General features: G+C 41.1%; 4 protein-coding genes and 1 non-coding gene across 6 annotated transcripts; 3 read left to right on the forward strand and 2 right to left on the reverse strand.

The window, feature by feature from the left end:
• Positions 1–4126: 4126 nt before the first annotated feature.
• trnaw-cca lies at positions 4127–4198 on the forward strand. Its single transcript has one exon. It is a non-coding gene; the product is annotated as a tRNA-Trp (tRNA).
• A 682-nt stretch (positions 4199–4880) lies between these two features.
• Positions 4881–6956, forward strand: c15h17orf97 (chromosome 15 C17orf97 homolog). The gene is made up of 2 exons (XM_047607527.1): positions 4881–5347; positions 6016–6956. The coding sequence occupies exons 1-2, from the start codon at positions 5227–5229 to the stop codon at positions 6399–6401; spliced, it is 507 nt and encodes a 168-aa protein (XP_047463483.1). The 5' UTR covers positions 4881–5226; the 3' UTR covers positions 6402–6956.
• Positions 6957–7097: 141 nt separating this feature from the next.
• On the reverse strand, positions 7098–16974 carry aifm5 (apoptosis inducing factor mitochondria associated 5). Of its 2 annotated transcripts, none has more exons than XM_047607525.1 (19): positions 16826–16974; positions 16611–16701; positions 15937–16046; positions 15053–15162; positions 14924–14968; positions 14223–14304; positions 13669–13781; positions 13509–13595; positions 13295–13386; positions 12781–12911; positions 11721–11836; positions 11572–11643; positions 11426–11489; positions 11004–11080; positions 10765–10882; positions 9867–9965; positions 9716–9791; positions 9527–9631; positions 7098–8969 (listed from the first exon to the last, which is right to left on the reverse strand). In XM_047607525.1, exons 1-19 carry the CDS (start codon positions 16845–16847, stop codon positions 8936–8938), a joined length of 1644 nt encoding a protein of 547 aa, XP_047463481.1. In that variant the 5' UTR covers positions 16848–16974; the 3' UTR covers positions 7098–8935. The 2 variants fall into 2 exon arrangements, with proteins under 2 accessions (XP_047463481.1, XP_047463480.1); XM_047607524.1 differs by having other exon boundaries at positions 12781–12926.
• Positions 16975–17107: 133 nt separating this feature from the next.
• LOC125021449 (TLC domain-containing protein 2-like) lies at positions 17108–21079 on the forward strand. The gene is made up of 6 exons (XM_047607526.1): positions 17108–17244; positions 18508–18711; positions 18788–18870; positions 18998–19080; positions 19277–19482; positions 20602–21079. The coding sequence occupies exons 2-6, from the start codon at positions 18530–18532 to the stop codon at positions 20789–20791; spliced, it is 744 nt and encodes a 247-aa protein (XP_047463482.1). The 5' UTR covers positions 17108–17244; positions 18508–18529; the 3' UTR covers positions 20792–21079.
• A 207-nt stretch (positions 21080–21286) lies between these two features.
• LOC125021447 (F-box only protein 40-like) lies at positions 21287–25487 on the reverse strand. The gene is made up of 7 exons (XM_047607523.1): positions 25405–25487; positions 25252–25305; positions 23737–24879; positions 22819–23105; positions 22553–22684; positions 21893–22229; positions 21287–21677 (listed from the first exon to the last, which is right to left on the reverse strand). The coding sequence occupies exons 2-7, from the start codon at positions 25252–25254 to the stop codon at positions 21459–21461; spliced, it is 2121 nt and encodes a 706-aa protein (XP_047463479.1). The 5' UTR covers positions 25255–25305; positions 25405–25487; the 3' UTR covers positions 21287–21458.
• Between the last annotated feature and the right edge of the window lie 120 nt (positions 25488–25607).

Genomic DNA, 25607 nt, shown 5'->3' on the forward strand with positions numbered 1-25607 from the left:
GCATGGGCTGCTAGGCCCGTCTCTCCTCTCTGTCTCTCTGTGAACCTGGGCTTGTCACTCTGCAGCTTTAAGGTTGCTGCAGTGAGGAAGCAGCTTCCTCACTGTCACCTGACACACTGAGCACACGCAGCGAAGCCACAGTCTTGTGCTCTTTTGTGCGTTTCAGATTTGCATACACTTCTCAGGAAAAAAAAATCTACCATATGTGTCAAGTTTCTGTAGAAATAATTCCTCGCTGCTTCCTGATTCATACATGATGTCCTTTTTTAGGCGTCTCTGGGGGAGGAAACTGTTCTAATATTCATTCAACACTAAAAGTCAACACTGCTAAAGATTTGTTATGCAAATAAAGATTTTGCTGTACCTCTTAAACACAGTATCACCTACTCGAGCTTGTAAGATGATATAATTGCCCCCTGAAAACTGCTATACATATCTGGAGTGCCTGAAGCGAAAGGAAGTAAAAGAAGATATTCACCACGAGCGGACTGAAATGTATTTTCATGTATGCAATAGCTCTGCAAGCAGATTCACTTACTGCAGTAAAAGGTCTGTTTGTGTAATAATGTCCGCACCAGATGGAGAAGCGTGCAAGTCACGCTGTCCGTGACTCGCAAGCTCATCAGAACAAGACGTGACAGAGGCATGGGTCACATCACTCATAAAAATACTAAAGAAATGTCACATGACTTACTGAGGAAATGCCAAGGATATTAGCAATCGGGTATAAAAAATGCATTTCGTTGGCTGTGAACCACCTATTCTGTTTGTATCCACGTGTGAACTGTGATTTTGTTGTTGTGAATTCCTGACAGCCAGCTCCATAGAAGACGCCTTGTATCTCGTCTGCATCTCACTGCGAACTTTGTCACTCCTGCGTGGATAAATGCTACGTGTCCTCTCTGACTCAGCGCAGTGATTTATCCTCTTTCTTCCTCTAGTTCTTACTGGAAGAGCTTAGACATGTGGGGGAATGCAGAAGCAGGACCAACTTGTTTGAGATCAGACACTGAGGCTATTCTTAGCACTGGTATGTGTAATAGCAGTCAGAACATAGCATGCAAGGGACACATTAAGCTACTTAGCAAATTAATGAAAAAAAAAAAGGTCATTGTGAGTGTAAAACTTTAAAAAGGATTATTAAGAATGTGCAGTGACATATTGTGAGTGTGCGTGTGTACATACATGTGATGTGTATCACAGTGTGAGGAACCAGTTGAGGACGGGACTCTGTGGAACAGGAGCACGATGGAAACTCCCTGGGAAATACCACACTGCATTTGTTGTCTGAGGTGACATGCGAAATTGCCATACAGGGATTTTAAGAGTGCAGTTTCATAAATAGTATTCACTTCCCTGAACGTCAGAGAAGACAAAGCAGCTCATGTTTTCCCTGCGACTTTATTGTTTAAAGATTAAACTGTGAAGCACAGAGCATAATCCAACTTTCTTGAATTGGAATGTTTACACTGTATTTTCATGTGTTGTTGCTCTTATTATCCTTCTGGCTCTTCTAATGTGGATTTTGGCCTTACAGAGAGCTGGCTTTCAGAAAAATGCTCTAAAAAAAGTATTATCTGCGCAGCACTACACAACAAACAAAGTTAGAAAAGCTAGCTGGTGCAAGCTAGCTGGTGCAAGCTAGCTGGTGAACTCCGTGGTGTATCTATCAATTAAAGAGAGATATTTTAACAAATCAAGCATCGGTAGAGATCAAAACAGAGCTAAAAAGGAGAGTTGATATTGGACATAAACTCAAACCCCAAGTGGACAAAACCTCATTAACTGGATAAGTTTAAACATGGTTTAAATATATTGTTGGATTTCCTTAATAAACGGTCGCCCAAGGTACTTATAAAGGACTTATTCACAGTCTGTGTTATACTGTAGGAAGGAGTAAACAGGGACAGAAGCCGTGTAGTGGACTGCTGTGGATGGGGTCAGCACCAGAACATAAAAAACGTTTTGGTCACCCCATGTATTTGTGAAATATTGCATAAAGAATCAGTCCCATGTCTTCAACTGCAATCTATTTTAGTACAGTCACAGAAGAAATACTAACCAAATCTTAAAACAGCCAAAAAACTTTAAACTAATTGGTTCCATAAAAATACATAAAATATTTTGAGTATTGGGTCATTTTGGTATCAATGATCCACTAATGAAGGCCGTGCTTTTTACTGAAAGACACATTTTTTCTGTTGCCGTGCTCCGCCAGTACATTTTTAAAGTTCTTCAGAGACAAAAATGTCTAAAACAAGGAACCTAACACAGGAAACACACCTGAAGATACAGATTCTCAGCCAGGAAAGGCACAGCTGCCATTAGATCACCAGGAAGTGTCCTTCAGCAGTAGGATCCACTCTGCAGAAATACAGACGAACCAGCTGCTTGGAAGACAAACCAAGATCTGGGCGTCCAAGTGTTTCTTTAGCAAGAAATTACTGCATCTTGATCCACATTTGCAGGAAAAACCTACGAATTACATCACAGGAGCTCCAACAGCAGAGGTCAAACCAAACTGGTGTCCAGTGTTCCACCCGCACTGTACGTTGTCGACTTTTAGATCATGGCTTAAGGTCCTGTAAGGCTGTCAAGAAGTTCCTGATCAATGAGAGACAGAGTCTGGCGTTGTTGGGCCCAAGCTCACAAGAACTGGACAGTCAGGAACTGGAAGAAGATTCTGTGGTCAGATGAGTCCAGTTTCAAGCTTTTATCTTCCTCTTGCTAATGTGAGGGCATGCAGAAGGCCAGGCGAAGCTTTATCTCCAGCATGTCCATTACCTACTGTAAGAAATGGTGGAGGCAGTTTCATGGTTCGGGGATGCATGAGTGCTGCTGGTGTTGGTCAACTCATTGTCTGTGATGACACATTGAACACTGACAAATATCGTGTCATTCTCCAAACCCATGCGCTCCCTTCTGTATGTGCACTGTTCCAGTGAGGTCGAAACTGGATGTTTCAACGAGATAATGCCCTTTTCCACACATCCAGGGCCAGTAGAACCTGACTGCAGTACCCAGGTCTTAGACGGACAACCACTGCAAGGTGAAATTACAGATTTTGCCAATGAAGTCTGGTGATTTTGAAGAGAGCCATATAACAGCTTCAGCTTCCTATCAGAAAAGGGTGCCTAATATTCCAAACGCATCATCGTTTGAGGTGACTAAACACATTTTGCCTCTGTCTGCAAATTTGAGGGGGGGAAACAAACCATCATCTACTGCAGACAATATTTGACAACCTCAATCCAAAGAAACAGAATTATCCCTTTTAAAAAAAAGTAAAACCCCTGACTGCATATAAAGATGTGGCCACAAGCAGACAACAAATACATATACACGGTGTTACTTTAGCTGGAAGAGACACATAAGTCAATAAATAGAATCTGCTGTGTCATTTTGCAAATTTACTGCAAGTCAGCTGACATTAGCCACCATATACTGGTCATGTGACAATGTGATACAGCACCAGTGAGAGGACAAGAGGAGAAGATTTCTTCTCATTCAGTTAAATGAGAAGCTGTGTCCAAACTTTTGACCGATAGTATAGTCTGTCTTTACGTCTTTGCCAGAACAGTGAAGTTAGATAAATATACAGTTATATATGTACAATATACATTAATGTTTTTATAAGTGTGCACTTCCAATCTCCTCTTTCTTGTTCCTTATCATTTTGGCTTCAGCTTAAGTTTAAATTGAGAGTTTAAGTTTAAGAATGTAGAGACAAATCTCCCTGGTTTTATGTGAAGGTCGTGTATGTGTAGTTTGGGATTTCATTTCACTGTGAAACAGGAAGTAAGTTTTATTTTTTTATTATTATCATTAGTTAGCATCAGACAACAGTCAAATATGTATTTTATAGCACACTACAACACGATTCATCAAGGTCAGAACACAACCATAAAGTATAAGCTATGGGACAAAGTAAAGTGGGGAGCTGTTCATGACTTCCCTCCACAGAAACCAAATGAGAAAAGACGAAAAATATAACCGTGATGCCTTTTGAAATTGCATGGTACTACATGTACAATACAGTGCAATAAATCCAGCATGAATATATGAAGCTTTTGTACTGCAGTGAAGACATGTCCACTGTATGTCCTTAGGCGAAATGTCCACTGTAGACCTCGTGGCGCAACGGTAGCGCGTCTGACTCCAGATCAGAAGGTTGCGTGTTCAAATCACGTCGGGGTCAAAGTTTTCACGTTAATGTCGACATACCTCTTTCAAGGAAATGTGTTTGATTCATAGACTCGTTTCGTAATGGCCTCAACGTTGTTTCATAATATTTAACACACTTTATTCCGATGCTTGAGTCTAATCGTTACGGGAATGAGACGCTTTTCAGAACCTGCCCGAGAACTATCATGTTTTTGATATTTCATAACTATCACCGCATTTCACTGGTAGCTGTCACCACATCCAGGGATGCAAAGGAAAAGGGAAGTGTTTAAATCAAATTCGGCGCACTTCTTTTCTCCCAAAAAACACAACAGGTTTGACAACAGGACTAATTCACTGGTCACGCGTCCTTTCGCATCATCTTATTAAAATGTCCATACATTCCAGTAATAAGAATAAGAATAACCAAGATAAATTTATTATCTGTGTGCGTATTTTGTTTGTTTGTTTGTATGGAATATCAATTATATCAGCTTTAAAGAAATTAAGAGAGCCTGTTTCCGTTATACACGCGAGATGTTACATTTGTTGACCGATAAGATTTTTAATTTTTTTTTAATTATTTAATTTAATTTATTAATAAAAAAAAAAAGTTTATTTGTTTAAATAATTATATTGTTTTTTCTACACGTCGTTCTCCTCAAAGAAGATGTGTCTTGCTGTCGCCATGGAGACGCGTCACTGGGCAACGAGGCGGTGCAGCGTGATTGTTGAAATGTTTGTTCCGGGAAGAAAAAGGAAACATGTCTCAAACAAGAGTAGAAATGTAGTCTACTTCACTCTTTCACATTGTGTTTTTCGTGTTTTGCCTTTTTGTGGAACATATTCTGAAACCACACATGCGGTTTGCCTCCGTGCTGAAGGACAGGTGTCGGTACCTGCACCACGGCCACTTTCGTTGTGAGTGAACGAAGATTTACAAGCGTGTTTTTTTTGTTTTTGTTTTCTCCCTTTTGCCCGTTAAACGGAGAGGAACCGACTCATAAGCTTGTGTAAGACTGCACGGGATTATTTATCAGGACCGTGTGCCAAAAAGTCACCATGCCAGAAGATAAAAACTGTAAACTGATTCAAGCACCCAGGAGCTCTGACCAAAAGAAGAAGAAGAAGAAGAAGACGAGAAAGAAAGGCACTGCTTCTTCCACTGCCTTAGACAATACAGGTGAATGCTACTATTCAAATCCATGCAATACTACAGTTATTTGCAAGTAAAAACCCTGCATTTAAAACTTTACAATGTTTACTTTCGTATGTAGACACCATAAAAACAATCTTTAGCAATGTATAAGTACATGCTATGTCAAGACTCACTGAAATGTGCTTAAAGGAAATCTTTGGGCAGAATAATACAAGGTTTTAAAATAGATTTGCCACTCAATGCTTTGTTACAGTAAAGGAATTTGAATTACTGCGCCACTTTCTGAAGCAGACCGTGAAATACACATTCCTGCGCGTGGCCAACAAATACAACGTGCATTGTGAGATAGAAATTATAATGTTTTAGCTGAAAGCCATGAAAGCTAACTCATAGCATGTATTTTATAGATCATCATAGCTGAACAAAGAAGTGGAAAAGAACAATAATTTGAGCCAATCCTTTTGTATCGCTTCCTAGTTGAAGCAAAGGTCACCATGTACACATTATAAGCGGTAGCATAATGGTGCTGCTAGGATTTCCTGCAGGGCTGAATAGGTCATTAGAGAACAGGTCCCTCGTGTCAACTTCACAATTACAGCTCATTACTGTAAACCAAGCCAATAACTCTCAAGCTCCATGGGAGTCATTAGTAATGTAAACCACTCGTTGATGTTTATATTGCCTTCCTACAGAGAAACCTCAGGCTGGATCCTCACCGGTGTCCCCTCAGACTTCGGGTCAACCCCAAGGACAGCTCCTGAAGCTCACGGCCGCCGGTAAGAAGAATGGGCTCCCTGGCAGTGGCAGGGGCAAAAAACGCCACAAGGATTCACCGGCTTTACTAACGGAGTCCCAGAAAAGCAATATGAGTGGATCACAGGGGCTCAGCGTCCAGGCCAGGGAGAGCCTGAGGTGGGAAGGAGTGCTGCAGGACCCCCAGGCCGAAGCAAAGAGGCTGGACGCGTACAGGGCCAACAGGCGTCAGCGTTACATTGCACACAGAGAGACTCTGATAAAAGAAACCCAGGTCGCCCTGAGACAGACTTATGCCAAAGAGAGTAAAGCGACTGTGTCCTGACTGAGCACAGGCTGAATTACAGAAACTCTTACCTTGTTATTCATCTCAGGCCACATTTGTTAAAATGGATTTACAGTGAAGATCTCGAGAAACAGAAATGCTCTCTTTTCCATAATATCCGCAATACCACCGACAACAGGAACTGTATAGGGCTGTTAAAATCTTAATAGAGGATTTGCTTCTAAATTATGCAGCGCCTCCAGAAAAGACCCAAAGTCAATCATTCAGGGCTGAAACCCAATCAGGATAACACCGCTGAACTCCCCTTATATCTGTCAGTGAGGTTAGAGGAGAGTTAAATGGACAGGGGGGGTCACGTTACTGCTTCACACCATTACAGTGTCAAAATATAGAAAGACATCCAACAGGGTAGGCTGAAATGTGACAATAACAATGTCCTTCAATGCTGTCACCAAACACAATAAAACATGTTTAAAAGCGCATTTCAGCTTCATTTCTACAATTACATCCCAAAGAAAATAAAATTCTACATGTAGTCTGAATTGTGCGTTATATTTCAGTTCAAGTTTTGATTTTCAATCGCCTCTACATTTGTAAATCGTTCGTCTGCTCTCACACAAAACAAGCTCTGAGGAGAGAAATCATGTAATTAGACCTAAACCTGGAGATCATGCTTGAGTAAATTACAGACACAGCACCACTGGGGGGCGATAGATGGTGGGGAATGAACAGATGTGCCTGAGATTTTTCTTTAATGTATGAACGAAGTGAAACACAAGACAAGGTTTAAATGACAAGTACATCACTGCTGTTTCACTGCTGCATTAATAACAAAGCTGTAACTAAGAAAATATCTAATATTCATCATTGTGACTTTATCCTAACCTCATATAAGTAAAAGAACATATTTCACTTGTTCCTCAAGAGAACTAAATACCTCATAGTTAATGTAACAGTGTACTTTGGTTCAAACTCATGAATAAAGCACTTCTTCATATGTATAGATAAATAGTGCAGTAAAGGTAGTAATATATGAACTTAACTTGAAAAGTGGAAGATTACAGTATCCAGTGAAAATTCTTCAATATTTTACAGGATGTGTCCTAAAACCATTCATATTTTTTTCCATAATATATTGAAGAACCAGGATTTCCTCTGCATTTAATTTGATCTATAAGCAGTTTTATTTCCCAGTGAACACTAACTTAAATGGTCATCTAGAGAATGTACCATATCGTGATATAATATTCTTACAGTGATATAAAATAACAGAAAATAATTATCATTTTTCTGTAAAGTATGTCCTGGAGTCCTAGAAACTGAGACGTGATGATGATCCAACCTGAAGTCAACATGACACGTCCTCATTAATTGGATCCGACGTCCTCTGAGTAATATTTCTTTCATTCATTCAGAAAAAAAAACACACACACAACTGCAACACTGATGGCAACATAAGTGACGTCTGTTTATCAGTACAGAGAGACTTTTAAAAAATTTCATTAACTCGAGCAATAAGTGATGTAAAACAAGAATTAATAAATAAAACTATTCGACAGGTTCATGTTGATGAATGAAACATAGTGATGTGGAGTTATAATGATGACTGGTGTTTTTATTTACCTCATTACCAGAGATTTGTCTTTCATTGAGCTACAGTCCACCACCACTCATTCTCCAGGATTGCAACAACACACAACTCAACAGCGTTTATTTGCACGCGGACCACAAAACAGAAACTGGATCTCAGAATGCGATGTGAAGACACATTGTGATGCCAGATGTGAAACACTCGCACTTAGAGCTGGACACATGTTTTAACACCGGGTCTGAACAGGGCCTGAGAGCAAAAGCCGAGGTGAGAAGTAAAGACAAGGACAAACCGGCAGAGAGACCGAGGGCGGGAGAGGCAGCATTTCTTTTGTGAGGCTTTTGTCCCAGTGCCTTTGTTTGCTGTTTGCTGAAGGCCTTTTGTTGGTGTTTTTTTTGTTAACGTTGCCTGTTTCAGCATCTCTGTTTCAAAAGAGCTGAACAACCCCCCCCCTCGCCTCTGTACTCCTAATCCCCCCCCCATCCGACTCTCTGACCGGACCACGTTAGCGGCTGCAGCGTGCATTATTTTTTTTTCCACCCACAGCCCCATCCATCTTTTATATATGAGCAGCAGAGAATGTAATGATGCACCTTACACGTGAAGTGTCTGAACTTGTTGAGTGAAACCCTCTTACAGATATAAATCCATAAAATAAAAAATTAAAAAAAAACTAATTTTAAGATTAAAAAACCAGTCCTAAAAGCTGCATCTATTTGAGGTATCTGTTGTTTACATGCTGGACTCCGCCTCACATGAACGCTGACTGCACGACGTACAGTTCAAATACGATACTACCACACGGTCCGTATCAGAACTCCATCCTTGCAGTCCGTCTCCTCTGGCTGAAGGATTTTAATCCGAACTCTTTGTCTTGTCGTGAGAGCGGTGGCGACAGAGAACCAGGCGGAGGACTTTCCTGGCTGCATGATGCGCTGCACTGTACGATGCGTCGAGCGGATGAGTGCAGGAAAAGTGTAGATCAGGACAACTGCAGCCAGCTCAGGTCGTCTGATCTGAGAGGAGGGAGAGGAAAAAGAAAAGGCACGGTCACCGTTTTGTTCCTTTGTTGTAGTCAGACATGTGTTCTTGGTCTCCACCAGCTCCCAGATGAACATTCATTTAGCTTGTGCAATGAAAAGATGTGTTCAAGGCTATACGTTCATGGTTGCAGGGCTGGCATTAGAAGAGGGTGTGATAGTTTGTTTTGGAAAGTTCTGGCTGCGGCCTGAGGTGTTGTTGTACCCAGATGATTATTATTCTGAATATGCAAAGCTCTGTGACACATAATGGTAATAAACACAGACTGTGTACACACTGTGTTTTTGACTGTCAAATGTCCTTTTATGTCCGTGGGTTCAAAAGTGATTTATGATTATTATTTATGTTAATGACCAGTAATTAGTCCTGGCTGGAGGCTGTTAGAGCTCCATGAACATTATAGGTTGCTTTGTTCTCTTTGGTTGGTCCACAGTAAATAATACTCTCTAAATACCTGTGAGGTCGTCTGTTGTTCGCATGGTTTGATGATCAATCAAACCATTTGTGAAATATACAGAACTATTTTACATACTGAGCCTCTTTCTTTGTGATGACTTTCCCGTCTACGAGCCTCTCGGCCACCGCGGACACTGCTGGGTCAAAGTCTAGGCTGGCGGCTGCTATGACTTCATCATCCCTACAACAAAAACAAGACAAAAAAAAATTATTTGAACATTGACTGGAAGGACAGGATTATATGTGTTCATTGTTTTCATCTTACTTGATGTAAAACGCCAGGAACTTCTTGTCCTCAAATGTTCCTTTCATTACAATCTCAGTGTATCCCTCCCCATAGCCTGAACACAACCATGAGTTAGATGGACAGACAGACAGATATGAAGATATGGCAGATATGAAAGATATGTGGCTACCTGCATATCGGATGGTTTTGCCCAATAGGACGGTCCAGTAGAAAGGAATTGTGTTGAGTTCAGTTGTTTTGCCCAGCATGTTCAGAGCCGCTATCCTCCCTTTACACCAATAAGCAACAAAAACGTTTAACTATAAATACAACTACAGAAGACAGTATATATATATATACACACACACACACTTATGTATTATAATGATAATGATAATAATAATCTACCAGATTTTGAGTATGAGTAACTTTCAGTCTGAGTTACCAATTTGGTTCATTTCTTTGGGGTTTTTAAGAATTAAAAACTGTTTGGTTTTAATGCTTCATGGTTTTGACAAGTTACTAAAAATGTTAAAAATCTTTCCTCAAAATTTCTAAAATATCTACACTGTTTACATGCAAGTGAAAAAAACGAATTACTGCCTTAATCCAACTTTAACTGGACAATTTAAGTGCATGTAAATACGACTAAACTTTCACATAAAGATTTCTCGTCATCCACTTAATCAGACTTTCAACTGCACAACACAAGGCTTGTTCGAGAAAGTCGGTCGCAAAAGAAGAAGGTAAACAGAGCCGGTAGAAGAACCACCTGAGGGATAGCGCCATCTTATGTCAACCATAAGTGGCGCACACATTATGTACGAAATTTGATTCAAAATTCTTTTTTTTCCATTGCAACTGGGACAAGGACCGCATTCAGAAATACAAATACAAATACAAATAATGAGTCCTGCCGCCACTTAATTTCAGATCTGCTACACGTCTGAACTGCACTGAAAGTTTACTAAAAGTTTTGGCACTACTACTCTCAAAAACCAAATCGCTCAGTAAAACAGACGATTCTGGACACCTCTCTGAAGTCTACGAGTTCTACAACTTCTGGGAAACTGTTTTTTCTTCAGTACCGTGTGCTTGCGCCATCTGCCAGTGTCCGATGTGGACCAGCTGGTTTTTGGCCATCGCCAGAGGGAAGATGGCTAGGTCACCCCCACAGAAGACCCCAGGGACGTTGGTGCACATGTACTACGGGAGGGAGATCACTGATTAACATGAGGATTCCATACTGAGTTGCAGTGAGGATGTAAAATAAATAACAACAATCAGGACATTGTGTTGAAAATCACATGAGATGTGACCGACTGACCTTGTCCACTGTCACAAAGTTTTTTCTGTTCATCTGTATTTTACTGTTCTGCAGGAACTCTGAGTTAGGGATGATGCCTGGTGGAGGAAAGAGAAGAGTGTGTGGTCATTTTTCTCTAACAAAGCAAATGTGTAAATAATAAGCAAAATAATACACAACGCTGCAAAGAATCATGAATCTATGTCTATATGGAAAAACTAACTGGCATCTGGCAGCGAAAGTGAAAAAGTGTTTCCTTTCTCAATGGTTTTCCTCTTGTGTTTACATTTTCACTCCACCTTTCCTGGCAGTCGTACCACCGGTTAGCACTCAGCTAATTAGCATTGTTGATTTTTTTTCCCCTCACGTTTGCTTTTTGAGTCTTGCCTCTGTTTTTTGGTTTGGTTGGTTAAAATGATTTGATATCACATGGCTGAACTTACCGATGCCAACAATCAAAACTTCAGCTGGGACCACTTTTCCACTTTTGAGCACAACCTCCTTCACCTTGAGAAGAGAAGCACGGTGAGACAGACGACAGAGTTCTTGTTTCCAGAGTTCAACTTGGAGGGATGAAGCAGCCATTTACCTTGCCATTCACACCTTTGACCTCCGTCACGATGTCGTTCATGTGGAATCTCACATTTTGCTCCGACAGAATCTGCAGAAACAATGGAGCACCTTGAATGAAATATCAGGCGACGCGGCACAACGGAGCCTCTCTCTTAACTCTTTTACCTTCATGGTGAATTTACCGATTTCAGGACCAAACGTGTTCTGATACGGAAGCTCGCTGCTGCCAATCACTGTGACACTGGAGGCTTTGTCTATCAAATAAGATGCAACTTCCATACCTGAAAAAGAAAATGTGTGAATGTGGGCGCTGTAGAGAAACTCGAGAGATCAAGAATTTTAAAAATAAAACAAATATGAACGTCTCATAATTGAACATTTTACATTAAGCTGAAAAACAAAATTACATAGTTAGCAATTTAAGTTTTAATCTATTTTATGAAAAGGTGAAAGTGAGATAGTGTTTGAAATGTGCTCTTTGTTCCCACATTTTAATGAATTCATTCCCACATTTGAATTAATTGGTGAACATAAAACGTGTTTTTGAATTTGTGCGCACACGATAAATGTAAAAAAAAAAAGAAATAGGAAAAATGCACTGTCCCGGCTGCAAGAAGCCTGTGCTTTAGTATTTTAGCAAAGTTAGAAATGTTTTCACAAAAGCAAACTTTTTGGATCTCTAAGATGAGTGCAACTAAACTAACTGGAGATTAAATGAAAAGGAAAACCTTCAAGGTATTCAAATCATACAAAGATTAGTTTTTTACTTCACACATGTGGTGGCCGTATAACCGCCGTAAACATAAACATACCTGACCGGTATACACAATAGACAGATAAAGAAAATAATTGACAGATTCAAGTTTTAATTTCACCTGAGGACTGCGGCCTTGTGATTGGCTCAGAAGCAATAGGGGCGGGGCTTACTGTGTACAGGTGGCTTAGATTGACAGGTCTTGGATTGTGCGGTGCTCTGTGCAAAACAGATTGTTATCGCTTTACTAAAATATGTTGGAATGTGTATTTAAAGGAATTTAAAAAGTGTATGAAAAATGTCTGATCAACTAAAGACTTTGCGACCCTCCTGCAGTACCTCCGCAGACCTGCTAGGGGTCGTCGACCCCCTGCTGAAGGCCATATAATTTATATAATAGGGTTTATTTTGATATTTGGTCATTTTGGTCGGTTTGCAGTCTCCATAAAATTTGAGAAAACTGTCAATTACCAACAAAAGAAGTTCCCACGAGGACCACGTTGCTGCCCGTACTGGCTGCATGGATTTGACGAGCGTCCTCTGGTGTCTCCAACATCTTTACATTGTCCAACTTCATACCAGGCACATCCAGACCCTTTGCTCTAAAGGACAGGATTCTGTTCATAAACAATGCGGCACAGTGTAGCGGTGCAACAACGACCACCATACAAACGTGTGGCTGCTACTAGCTAGCTCACATCTGCTGTTATGCATAGATATGAATATAATAAGATTTTATCTCAAATCTCAAATTTTCTGAGAACTTTTTATTAAATCCTAATGAGCTCCATATATGAAACAGTGACATTTTATCATTCATAATAGAGTATAGGAACATAAAAGAAGTCACAGTTAATGTGTTATATTGAAAACAATCATGATTTGTTTGACTGCTTCCAACAATCAAAGTAATATTAGACTTTTCTTTATCAATGAAGTGATTTCCATTAAATGAAATGCTTGTTTTAAGTGTGTGTAAGTTTACCTGCAGCCTGTTGAGATGAGGAGCTGGTCATAGTGCTGCACTGAACCATCATCAAAAGTGACTGTCTTCTTGTCCGTGTCCACCGAAAGCGCCTGCAAACAGAGGGACAACCTGTGACACGGAAGCATCGTGACTCTGTCCAGTCCCAAACATGTTCACTTCTCAAACAGCAGTTCAGTCCCTGGACAGGACGAACATCTGCACCAGCACTCACTTCTTTCCTGAGCCACACCTCGATGTCGTACTGATGGAAAAACTCCATCCTCCTCAGCACAATACTGTCACTCTCCACGTTCATCACCTATAATAACGTGGGCACTGAATTAAAACGCACCTCTAACATGCTGACACATCATGATATCGCTCTACAGCACCTTGCTTAGACGCGTCTTGTCGTAAGGTAAAAGCTCGTCTCTGGAGACCATGATGATCCTGCCGCCAAAATTTTCCTGTCGCAGAATCTCAGCGCAGCTCAGTGACGCAGCTCCTGCACTTACAGAGAGTCATCGAACGGTCACACACACAGAGGAGGCAAATTAATACCAAAACCCGCGGTTTATTTTTATTATAATTTTCCAATTTTCTGTGCAGGTTCACTTCCTATAGCACACTTTCCTTTATCAATACAGTATCATCCTCATTTCTATTTTAGATCAGTAAACAATTTGATAATAGTTCAGTTAATCAGTTGGCACAATTTTCAAAATCTTCTAATCTTAACTGAGTAATTTTCAATATTAATGGACAAACTAATTGATAAACATGTGGTTGATGATGTCACATGCTAACTGGGTGCCTGACTGAGCTTTTCTCCTGTCTTTTTTGTAATCTGCTTTGCCATGTTAAGATGCAGTTGTTTGGTTTAGTTAAGTTTTAGTTTAGCTTTAACAGCACGCACATAGAAAGAGGAACCGAGGTTCACACTCACCTCCTCCTAGCAGCAGAATAGTGTGAGTAACTCCCGGTACTGCACTTCCCATTTGCTTTATCCTTTTTTCCTTCCCGAGAATCTGAAACAAGTTTAAAACACAGTATTTTATAAACTAAACTATAAAAAGATACCGTGTGCTGCTGCTGCAACACTTCTTATCTTTAAATGAAAACAGGTTAAAGGATGTATATAATATGTCACATTCTGCCTACTCGCAGAAATTTGACAAAAAATTATTTAGAGCCGAATTGTCTCCTTTGACAAAGTGTCCACATTGTCACCTATCTGTCATCACTATTATTTAAGACAGTACTTTATATGTGTATCCTCTACAAACCTTCTGTGAAGATGTGAGGACTTGCAGTATAAAACTGAATTCTGTGCCTCTGATAATTCCCACATTGGATCGAAAACACACTGAGTTACTGAGTGGGTGAATAAAAGCAACTGAAGACACAGCTTTAGTGTAGACGCTTACTTACTAAATTAACTAAACATTTCCAGGATAGCTTCTCCTAACTTAACCTGGGGAAACGCAACCAGCGTCAGCAACAATACTGTTATTATTTTAAGGGAATAAACTATAAAAGATCATTTTTCTCGGTTTGGTTTCGGAGGTGACTTTTAATAACAGGTCTCGTTCATAAGTGGTCTTGAGTGACTTTGAATGCATTGAGGGGACTAGTTGACTTGCTTACCTTTTTATTTACGGACACATACACTTTGCTGTTTTGAACTGTGACCTTCAAACAGAGAAAAAGGCGAATAAGAAAAACAGTGAATGTCTTCACGAGCTGAAACTGTCGCTGTTTGTCTCTGCTTCGTACCTTGTGGCAAGGTAAACAGTCCATGCCGGGGTACTCCTCCAGATCTCCTGTATGGACGTTGAAGCAGGAGCCGTGCCACGGGCAGCGCACCCTGTGACCCGAAATTACACCTGAACGCACACACAGACACTCATCATTTACATTTCTATATCATGCCGCAGCTGATTACAGATTAAGATACAAAGGTAGAGGTACTGTCAGTGCAGAACACATAAAACCTGCCAAATTTCATGTACATGTTGAGTAGGGACCTACTATCTGTGTTCTATATTAAACTCGACCTAGTGCTACTTATAAATATGCATTAATATTATCATTTTGCATTCAATATTAAACAATTCAAATAATGCACAGACTCAATTTTTTTAACATGTGCAACTGTAGGGTGTCGTAAACAAACATGCCTAGTGATTGGCTCAGAAGCGATAGGGGCGGGGCCTACTGTGTACAGGAAGTTGACAGGTCTCTGTGTGAAATGGTGTGCTGTCAAGAGAACTCCTGTATCACTTTTACAAGTATAGTATTTAAAGAAATTTAAATTTGTGGCTAAAATTAAAAACATATATATAAAAAATGTCTAATCAACCAAAGATTTTGCGACCCCCTGTTGAAAACCTATGCTTTAAAGTGCACTGTGACCATTAAAGTGGTGTTCAATGCCCAAAGTTTGTTTTCCATGCAGCCTGTTTAGTTTTGGGACTAAATGTTTACCTTTTATTTGCATGATTTGCCGTTTCCCTACTGTTTTATCTTTTTTATAACTCAAAGTGTTGCTGATTCAACACTTTAAAATCTCTTCCAATTAAGTATTCTATCGATATCAGACAGTGATGGGGTCGGCGTATGTGCATCCTGTTACATGATCACTCACGCTGCCTCCCTACCTTTGCTGAGCGGAGCACCGTAGTGTGTACACTGGTTACCAATGGCACTGTATTTGCCTTCGCTGCGTGTCAACAGCACGCTGTGATGTCCCACTTCAACCTCCAACATCCTGAGATAACACACACACACACACACACATATAAAGAGATCTTCAATTTTGTACAAATATATGCAGTTTGAAATGTGTGAGTGGAAATAAAGTGAAATGAAATGATGAACTGAATGAAACTTGTATTTTCAGGCCTCTGCCATGCTGCTGGCTTCAGATGTTTACCAGATGTTTAAAAGAAAACTATTGTTGTGCTCAGAACCAAAATTCTGGGTAAGATCATGTCCTATTTTCAGTGACTGGTACATTTATTTACCGCAATTTGTTTTTGCGTTTTATGATGATTTATAATACAAATACTGATATTCAGTATATCTGTTGGCTAAATGCTAATGTTGTTCCAATAACAGCATGCTAGTCTGCTAATATACCAGTGACAGCGTGTTAGCATGCTAGCTCAAATCACAGGAAAACAGACCTTTTTGTTTTTGAAGTAGGCAACTTTTCATTTGTTTATGATGGAGAAAGTATATAGACACACATTCTCATTCAAATCCACCACTATTAAAACAACAACAACAACATATTAATAACAGGTTTCAGTGGACACGTCTCTGTCCTTACTGTCCATCCTGCAGGTCTGACTCCAGACACACCTCCTTTGTCAGCTCCTCTGATGTGTCTTCTGGATCAGAGTCTGGAAACTCATGACGAGCTAAGCAGACAATAAAAATCTGTTAAAAGTGTCTCAACACATCATCAAAAAAAGATATAAAATAAAAGATAAAGTTCTCCAACAGCCGCCCAGTTAATTTAGTCGTGACATCAACTTTACTCACGCGGTTTTTTGGTCCCAGACATGTCTCAGGTTCAGCACACAGATGCTCAGAGCCCCTGCAGCAACATTAAAAGTCAGAAGCAGATTGCGACGTTTTTCTGCACGGCAGCTGAATGATGGGAGTGCGTTTCCACGGCAACCGGTCCATCCCCAAACCGCATCCCTCCACTCCTGAGACCGTGGACAGTTTTCAGTCTGAAAGCGGAAGAAAGTCACCCCCGAAAAAGTTACTTTTGTCCGCGCAGTGAACGAATGGTTTCGGTGCTGCGGCCGCTCACGTTCAGTCCTCCCCTCGGTTATTGTTGCAGAGAAAGCCGCTCGTAGTCTTTTTGTTTTCCAACAAGGGCAGCGGAGAGAAAGGGCTGACGAGGCTGAAAGCTGAAAGGACAGGCGACACAGCAGCAACTTACAAAACCAGAGGTAGCTACTGTCACTCATAGTCAAGTTTTTCAGCAGGGAAAAATCACTCAGTTTGAATCTATAAACTTATAGAACTTATATTTGTCAAGAAATGGCGGAAAATGTCAATTAATCACTGTACGTGTTTACAAATCTTTATTTTTACTCACATTTATCTTTTATCTCTGATCTGACAGAAAAAATAATACACCCACTGAGCCTTTTATTAGAAAAAGGTGACATTTTATTATCATTAAATCCTAATTTAATCTTTTCATGCATTCTTAAGTGGATAAAATATCAGAAACACTTTCTAACACAAGTAGTGTAATCTTCAGAGCAGGCTGTATTTATTGTGTGGTGCTAATAGTTTTATACAAAAAATAAATGCAAAAACATAATGAGAAAAATACATTGTGGAAGTAACCTATTATATTATCCATTCCCCAAAATATGTTTTCATTTAGATCCCTTTTATGTCGCTGTTGATAATGGGACTAATATTAATTATTTGTTTGCAGGGTTCCTACATGAATATGGAAAGTATTTGATTTTTATAAATTCCCAGGTCTGGAAAAATATGAAAATGCAAACCAGTGTATGAAAACCTATTCATGTTTCAATGACTGTTACTACTGTTCAACTTTCTAACACATAAAACTATGAATATCTAAAATAAAAAAGGCGCTTGGCAGCACAGCTAATGTGTTTATGTGAGAGCACACAGTAGACTACATAGATGATCATAGATGATCAACTACAATAAAAATAAATAAATAAATAAATGTCCACTAAATTTATCTTAGTTTGCTCTATTTAACTGAGCTACATTGCTAAGCTTTAATCTTTAAAATTATAAAATTACTTGCTGACATAACAGCTTATGTATTCGGATTAATGAAAACTGACATTTAATTCCGTAATTTATTTAACTATTTGCTCAAATACCATAAATTGGATTTTTTAAATTTATTTTATTTTTATTTATTTAGTCTGGAAATTTCAAATGTACCTTGTGCAACTTTGTGCTTGTGAAGTTACCACAGAGATTATTATTATTATTATTATTGTTCAGACAGTTCCCTCTCATGAAGAATTAGTGCAGAACTGTTTCATTGCTGTTAGTGAACATAATGAGCCGGTAAGTAATAGAGACTGTGCAGCCACGAACTTTCACCTGTAATCAGTGATCAGTTTATCAGTTCCCGTTAAGGCAGGAATGTGTGTTGGAGAGTACATGGGGAAGAGACTTTGTTGTTCAGCTTAAATGTAAACTGAACGCAGGGGCACATGTGACGGTCTACGCATGGATCTGAAATCAACGCTTCTCCTCGTCGGAGCATCTGCCTGCTCCTTCAGACTGCTGAACTCGGTCGTCAGACTCCCGCCGTCCACGGTTCAGCCGGCACCAAATAAAACCTGGAAGTGGAGGAATATCAGCACGTCTTTGGTTCACAGCCTCATAACGGGAGCAGGAGCTGTGCTGTGGTGAGTTAAGAGACACGGCAGGTCGTGTTTACACTTCATTAGAGTCTTACTATCACTGTGGTCTCTCATCGTTCAGTTTTCACCGTCATCCTCACATGGTGGAAGACTTCATCTGCTTTTACTCCCCGACCTCCCACGGCCTTGTAGCTGTTTCCACAGGTGCCCCCCCCCTCCATGCACACGTGTTTATACTGATATTAATATGAGCTGATTCACTTGCAAATGAACAAATAGTTTTTAATTGCATTGTGTTCTGTATATAAGTTGGATACTGCTTTCTCTTCAGGTTATTTTATCCATGACCTCTTAGACATGGCCTTGAACCAGCCTTTGAAACGGTCCTGGGAGCTGCTCCTTCACCACTCTGTGGTACGAAACTTTGACCTGTGTTTGTGTATATGCACATGTGTGAAGTACAATGTCTGAGAGAGCTCTGCACCTTAGTCCTTAGCGCTCGTAAAGTCTTTCTGAAGCATGCAACAGCAAACAGACATGAAACAAACACTACTAGAGACTCTTCTTTACACCGGTGCCTGAATATGTTTTATTTAAACTCTGTCCACAGGTGATCTCCTGCTTCGCTTTGGCTGTAACGTCCCGCCTTTACCTGGGCTTCGCCGTGGTGTCTCTGCTGGTGGAGATAAACTCTGTTTTCCTTCATATCAGACAGCTCATGCTCCTGTCGGGACGGAGGAACAGGCCGGACACTGGACTCAGGACCCCTCGGCCGTCTCTCACCTACAGCGTCATCAGCTGGTTCAACCTGGGAACGTGAGGAGCTCAGTTATTCTTATTGAAAAGTGACATGTTTTCACGTAAAAGCATCTATATATGTTCATTTTAAAGTTACACAACATAACATATGATATTAACAAGCTGATACAGTACACAACAAACATATTTTTAATGAATTTCCTGCTTGGTTTTAGCCACTGGTCTTTTAAATTACAGTTTTCTTTTCATTGTTGTTAGTGTGTCGCCAAAAACCAGCATGAAATGTTCCCTTGGCTTTGCATAGCTTAATGTAGCTCTGATATGGTGCGGGAGAGTGAATGGTAAAAGTGAATCAAGTTTTATACCTTTAAAGTAGGTTGGGTATTTGCAAGAACTTCACGATACGTATCGCGATACTTGAGTCACGATGCGATACATTATTGTGATATATTGCAATATTCTATATGAAAAATTTTAAATGCAGCTTAAAATACAAGTTGTACGTACTATATGTTCATCAGATGACATCAGTTTATTGGCCCAAAACATGACTTTTTCTTTTTATTGCAAAATCGATACTTAGACATTCAAATCAGTATTGTATCGGAAAAAAAAATTTCACGACATATTCCCATATTGATATTGTATATGTATTTTGCTGATCTTCACGGTGGCTTTTCATCACAGCTCCATGATGGTTGTCAGGGTTCCATGTCTGTCTGTGTCATGGTGTGTATCCTGTTTTATTTTGTTAAGTTCCGGATTTCCTGTCTTGTGCCTCTTTGTCTCTTGATTGTTAATTTGTCTCACCTGCGTTGATTGTCTTCATGCGTCTCACCTGTGTCTTGTCATCCCTGGGTCCTCATGTGTATATGTAGCCCTGCCTTTCCCTTTGTTCCTGGTCGCGTCGTTAATGTTACTCTAACGTCTCCATGCTATGTTCCATGTTTCCTTGTCCTTGTTACACGTCTTGCTACAGGTTACCTTGCCATGTTTGATGATTCTTTTGTATTTTAGGTTTTCCTGCCGTGCGCAGCGCTTTTTGTTAATCATTAAGTACCTTTTTGTTTTGGAGATCCTGCCTCATCAATAGTCCTGCATCTGGGTCCTCACCTCAACAACCTCCTCCCTTCTTGACAATGATACTCGGTTGTGACCTGATTGTGTCTTCTGCAGGTTTTTGCTGTTTCGTGTCTGCACGCTGGGCTGGATGACCCACTGGCTGGCAGGTCACAGTGAACAGATGCCTCGTTACGTCCTGATGATGGGGACGGCCGGCCTGAGCCTCGTCTCCACCATGAACATGGTTCTGTTTTACAGACTGCTCAGAGCAGATGTCTTCACTAAGGCGAGCAGTGACCACTAGAGAGCATCTAAAATACTTCAGTTCTACCTCATGATGAAGCAGTTTATGTTTAACATGGAAAGCAAACAACAAGCAAAACTTAGCAGATTTGCTTTTTAGTCCACTAGACTATGTGTGTGGGAATTGTTTACTTTTTTACATGATTATAACATTTTTCTGTGATTCACAAGACAAAAGTATTGTTTATTCTATATAACCACTTGTTGAGGTCCCAGATATTTTCTTTTCTATCTATTGTTTATTTTAAAGCTGACAAGGTTAAAAAAAAACTTTTTTTTCTAAGGTGTACTGTGCGAGACAAGTTTTCATTCATGTGTGTAATTATTTATGTAAATTAAGAGTACTGCAAAGAAAATACTTGTTTCTGATCCAAAAAACTTCCTGATTTATCCCTAATTTTTAACTAGTCTTTTTAATTTGTCCTCACCTAAAACCTTAGCGTGAACAATTTCATTAAATTTATTCTCACATTTTTGTAGTAGATACAGCAGATCCTTTTCAGTTTATTTCTTTGTTTATTTCTGACACAATTACTAACAGCAATTTTTTCTCATAAAGCTAAAGACCCGTAAGACTACGATAATGACTTCATCAAAGTTGTTGCAAAGTGTGGCAGCATTAAAGTCAACACTAACTGTATATGAGAAGAGCAATAAAATAAGGTTTTCTACATCATGATCCTCTTCTGGTGGAACAAGTTGACCAGAGTGGGAGCTTTGCAGCTGGTGCTGGTTTGTATTTGCTCTCGCATGCGTGGCAGGCGAATCTTCTCCGTCTTGGCCTCTATCTCGTAGTACGGACACGCCTTTAGATGCTCAGACATGGACGCTACGTCTTGGAAGCGCCAAGCGTCCACAGGCGAGAACAAAGTGCTAAACTGCCACACCTGCAGGGGGAGATGGAGAAGAAAGAATGTAAACTGTAAACAGATACTTTACAGCTTTGGCGCTGGCTATTTACTCAAATCTAGCCTGATGTGACTGTTCAAAGAAGAGTGAAAGCTTGTGTTATTTAGTCATTTAAGTGTAGTCGAAGCAATCAGGCAGAGAGGGGGAGACGATCTTAATTTCTTAATTCACATTCATTTACACATTACATTACCTTCTGCTTCACCCTCCACTTTGCTGCTCCGTAAGAGTCGGTCTTCCTCTCCCACCGGAGGCTGACCATCCCTCTCTCCTGCAGCAGAGACGAGCACACCTGCCTCATGAGCCGGGACACCAGAGCCAGCTGAGACAGGGACAGGCCGTCCAGGAAACTGGCCATGTGGCACAGCACCTCGTAGGGCAGCGAGCTCAGAGAGTCCTCCCCTGCTCCTGTTCTGCTTCCTCCCCTTCTGTGGGTGGCGGAGGAGGCCGCCGCGCTCCCGGTCGGCTGGCAGGCGTTGTTCAGAGAGGTGGGGATGACTGGGTGCAGGCTGAAGCAACCCAGATCCTCACTGCAGACAAAGATGAAAGTAAGAGTATTTGAACGAGCCCTTCATGGCAGAAATTTGTCTCCAAGGATTAAAGGGCTTCTTAATAAAAAGGTTATTAAATGAAACTTAAATGTGATTCTAAAAGCTGCTGGGGTCAATATTTTTTAGCAGGAATTTTCTTCCTTTGCAAGTAGAAAGTAAAAGCCCTAAAGAGTAGAAGGAATATTTGATTAGGTGTCCAAAACCACATTGTAAATACTGACGCTACTTACAGTAAATGTTGTGATCACAGCTCGTTTCTGCTGCCCCCAGGTGGCAGACTAAATAAACTGTTTTTTCCTCACTTGTACTTGACGAAGGCCTCGTGTGTGGACGGCTGAAACCTCCTCTGGCTGTAGGTGCATCCCAGGTACGCCAAGGGGCATCTCTGCTCGAACCATCCGTTCACACCCATCTGGATGTCACCGTGGATGTTCCTGCGTGTCACAGGATTACTATGATCATTAGAGACGGTTTCATCTCAACAAACTGGTTCTAGTTCAAGTTATATTGTGAAGAAGCCTCTCATGCAGGTGTGAATTCAAATAAAACTCTAATAAAGAAAACCAACTTATAATGTTTGCCATATTCTCTGCGCTGGAAGGAGTGTCCACAGAGGAAGGTGAAGGCGGAGGTGGCCTTGTGGTGTCGGCTGGTGACGCTCTCCACCTGCAGCTGAAGGTGCAGCTCCAGCGGTTTTCCTGCGGTCAGGTCGGCCAGTGACGCGTTCCTCCGGAAAGGAGCGGACAGGAAGTTGTAAGTCTGTGTTCCTTCATCTTGCAAAAGGCCGTCCGTGCATTTGCTCTCTGCAATGAGGTGACCTCGCTGCTCCCTCTCCAGGGAGCACAGCAGAGTGGCCTGAGAGGCAAATCCAACATTTTTATCAGGACGTCGCAGAGCGCATGTCTCTAAAATACCAAAATAGTGACACAAAACTGTTAAAGTCATAATATAAGTTAATTTCCAGACATTTTCTTTTTAAATATTGATGCAAAATCTCTGCAGCATTTAGTGCTAAATAGCTCATTATTAGCCTCAGGACCCGGAGGGGACCAAAATGAGAGCTAAAAGGTAGATTATACTGGACTAACATTAACCCTTTAAGACCTGAACATCTGTGTGCCTGAACGTTAGGGGAAAAAAGCTGCCATTATGGTAATGATGACAAATTGGTGCTGTCAGTTGCAGGTCGGGGGGGACCTTGCAAGACCGGGGAGAGGTAGGAAGAGAGAGTTATTTGGAGGAATTAGTTGGTAAAAACGAAATTGGTTGTATCCTTGGGATGCCACAAATGTCTTCCAGACTAAAGCACAACTTCCCAGTGTTCAGCCACATTTTGACTAATGTCAATGACGCAAACCATTCAGGCTTTGAGGGTCAGGTTACCAGCGAAACAGCTACAAACGAATGCCTGTTCCTTTGATTTATGTCTGTATATCTAAAAATGACTAAAAAGATTAAAAAAAGAGTCTGAATTTCTTTGCCTGACCTGAACTTCTTCCCATACGGGCATGTCCTCTAGCGGCACCCCGAGGTCGCTGGTGTCCACAGCTTCGCTCTCCCTCTTGTAGAAACCAGGGTTTCGGATGCGGCCCTGCTTTGCAGAGAAGCTGGTTGGGACTTTAAAAGTCCGCACGGTGATGATCTTCATCGGCTCCACGTGTCCATACACAAATTTCTTCTTCCTCAAATTTCCAGCCAGAGAGGAGGAGGATGTGGAAGGAGCGGCGGCGTTTGATGCTGTTGCACCCATGTCGGGCTCTTCCTCAGTAAGAGTGTCCAGGCCTTTCTCCGTCCCTTTACTGAGTCCCTGTCCCCTGCCTGCTGCAGACGCCCCTCCAGCTTCTCTGCAGCCTCCCATCTCCATACTGAACATGCGCTCCCAGGCGTTATAGTTTTCTAAGAGGTCAGCATCCACTCCTGATCCTCTGGCAAGAGCGTCTCTCTCCTCCTGAGTTAGCTCACGCACATATTCAACCTCATCCTCATCTTCATCCTCGGGCCCATTTTCAACAGATTTGTGGATGTTGAACATGTTAAACGTTTCCCAGGTGTGATTGCTGTCTTCTTTTGGATCTGCCTCCTTCTCCATGACGGCCTGCTTTTCCTTCTTCTTCTTCTTCTTCCTCCTCCTCTCTTCCTCTCTCTCCTCCTCCGCCACGCTCTGGGTCAGCTCGGGGAAAAGATTCTTCATCTTTATGCAGTGAAACAGACGGTCCTGGTCTTTGAGGGCCATGGCCAGGTCCAGGCATCCTCCCTCCTCCCTCTCTCTGAGCAGATTCTCATGCAGGTCCGTGTTCGGGTGAGAGTGGGCATCGTTGGCCGGCCAGCGGTTCCACTCCATGGAGCAACACACCACGCTGGCCGGACACGCTTGGAGGTGAGCAGCCTGCGCAGAGCGTGGCAGGTGGAGGGGGCAGCCGTACTCGGCATTGAGGCAGGGCACCCTCACGTTGGGGCAGAGCAGCAGGTGATCCTCCTCCTTGCACAGGTGGAAGAGAGCTCCACAGAGAAGAGGGCAGGGGATGAGCACACAGCACACAGAGACCTCCACCCGAGTCCTGCAGCGCCGGCTGTAGCAGGAGTCACAGTGGACATGCTTTCTCACCCTGGAGGCTCGAGAACGATGACTCTGATTTAGATTATGGTAGAAAAAAAAGAGACATTGTTTTTGTTTTGTTTTTTCAAGTTTTTATAATAAATTTCAGTATTATTTTTACATTACAAGCATGCTTGCATGGACAGTTGGCATTTATGTTAAATATTTTAGGTTTTAAAACTCTAAAATGTAGGATTTTTGTAGATGCAAAAGACATCTACAGTATTTGAGGTAATGTTGCAGCTCTGAAAACATGCAGCTTCAATGAAAAGAACATAAAATACTGTATGATACCATCAAATACTATGAAATGGAAGCATTTAATAAACTTTAACAAGCTACTTCGAGGGAAACAAATGCTATTCAACAAAATGTGATTTTATTGCTGCAAACCGTACACCGTACCATTATTCAAATATTCTTGGCCCGGCCTTCTTCCTCTGAAACTGCAGCTCTGTGCTGAAAATGGTGAGGAAACCGTAAATCTCTTGAGTTAAATATAAACACAACGGGACAGTGACACAGTCAAAGGGACGAGTAGAAGAGACTTTAACTTACCACTGTATGAGCTGGGAAAGAGAGAAACGTGCTCCTTGCACTCGGCCTTGTGATTTTTATGGGTCTGTGTGTGTGTGTGTGTGTGTGTGTGTGTGTGTGCTATGCGAATGTGTTATAAATAGAGCGGAGCACTGACAGAGAAATGTTACACAGGTGGCCAGAAACATGGTTTGGATTACAGGCCGGTCAACCTCTTACATCAG

The sequence above is a fragment of the Mugil cephalus genome, chromosome 15, assembly GCF_022458985.1.
Source record: "Mugil cephalus isolate CIBA_MC_2020 chromosome 15, CIBA_Mcephalus_1.1, whole genome shotgun sequence".
NCBI classification, from domain to species: Eukaryota; Metazoa; Chordata; class Actinopteri; order Mugiliformes; family Mugilidae; genus Mugil; species Mugil cephalus.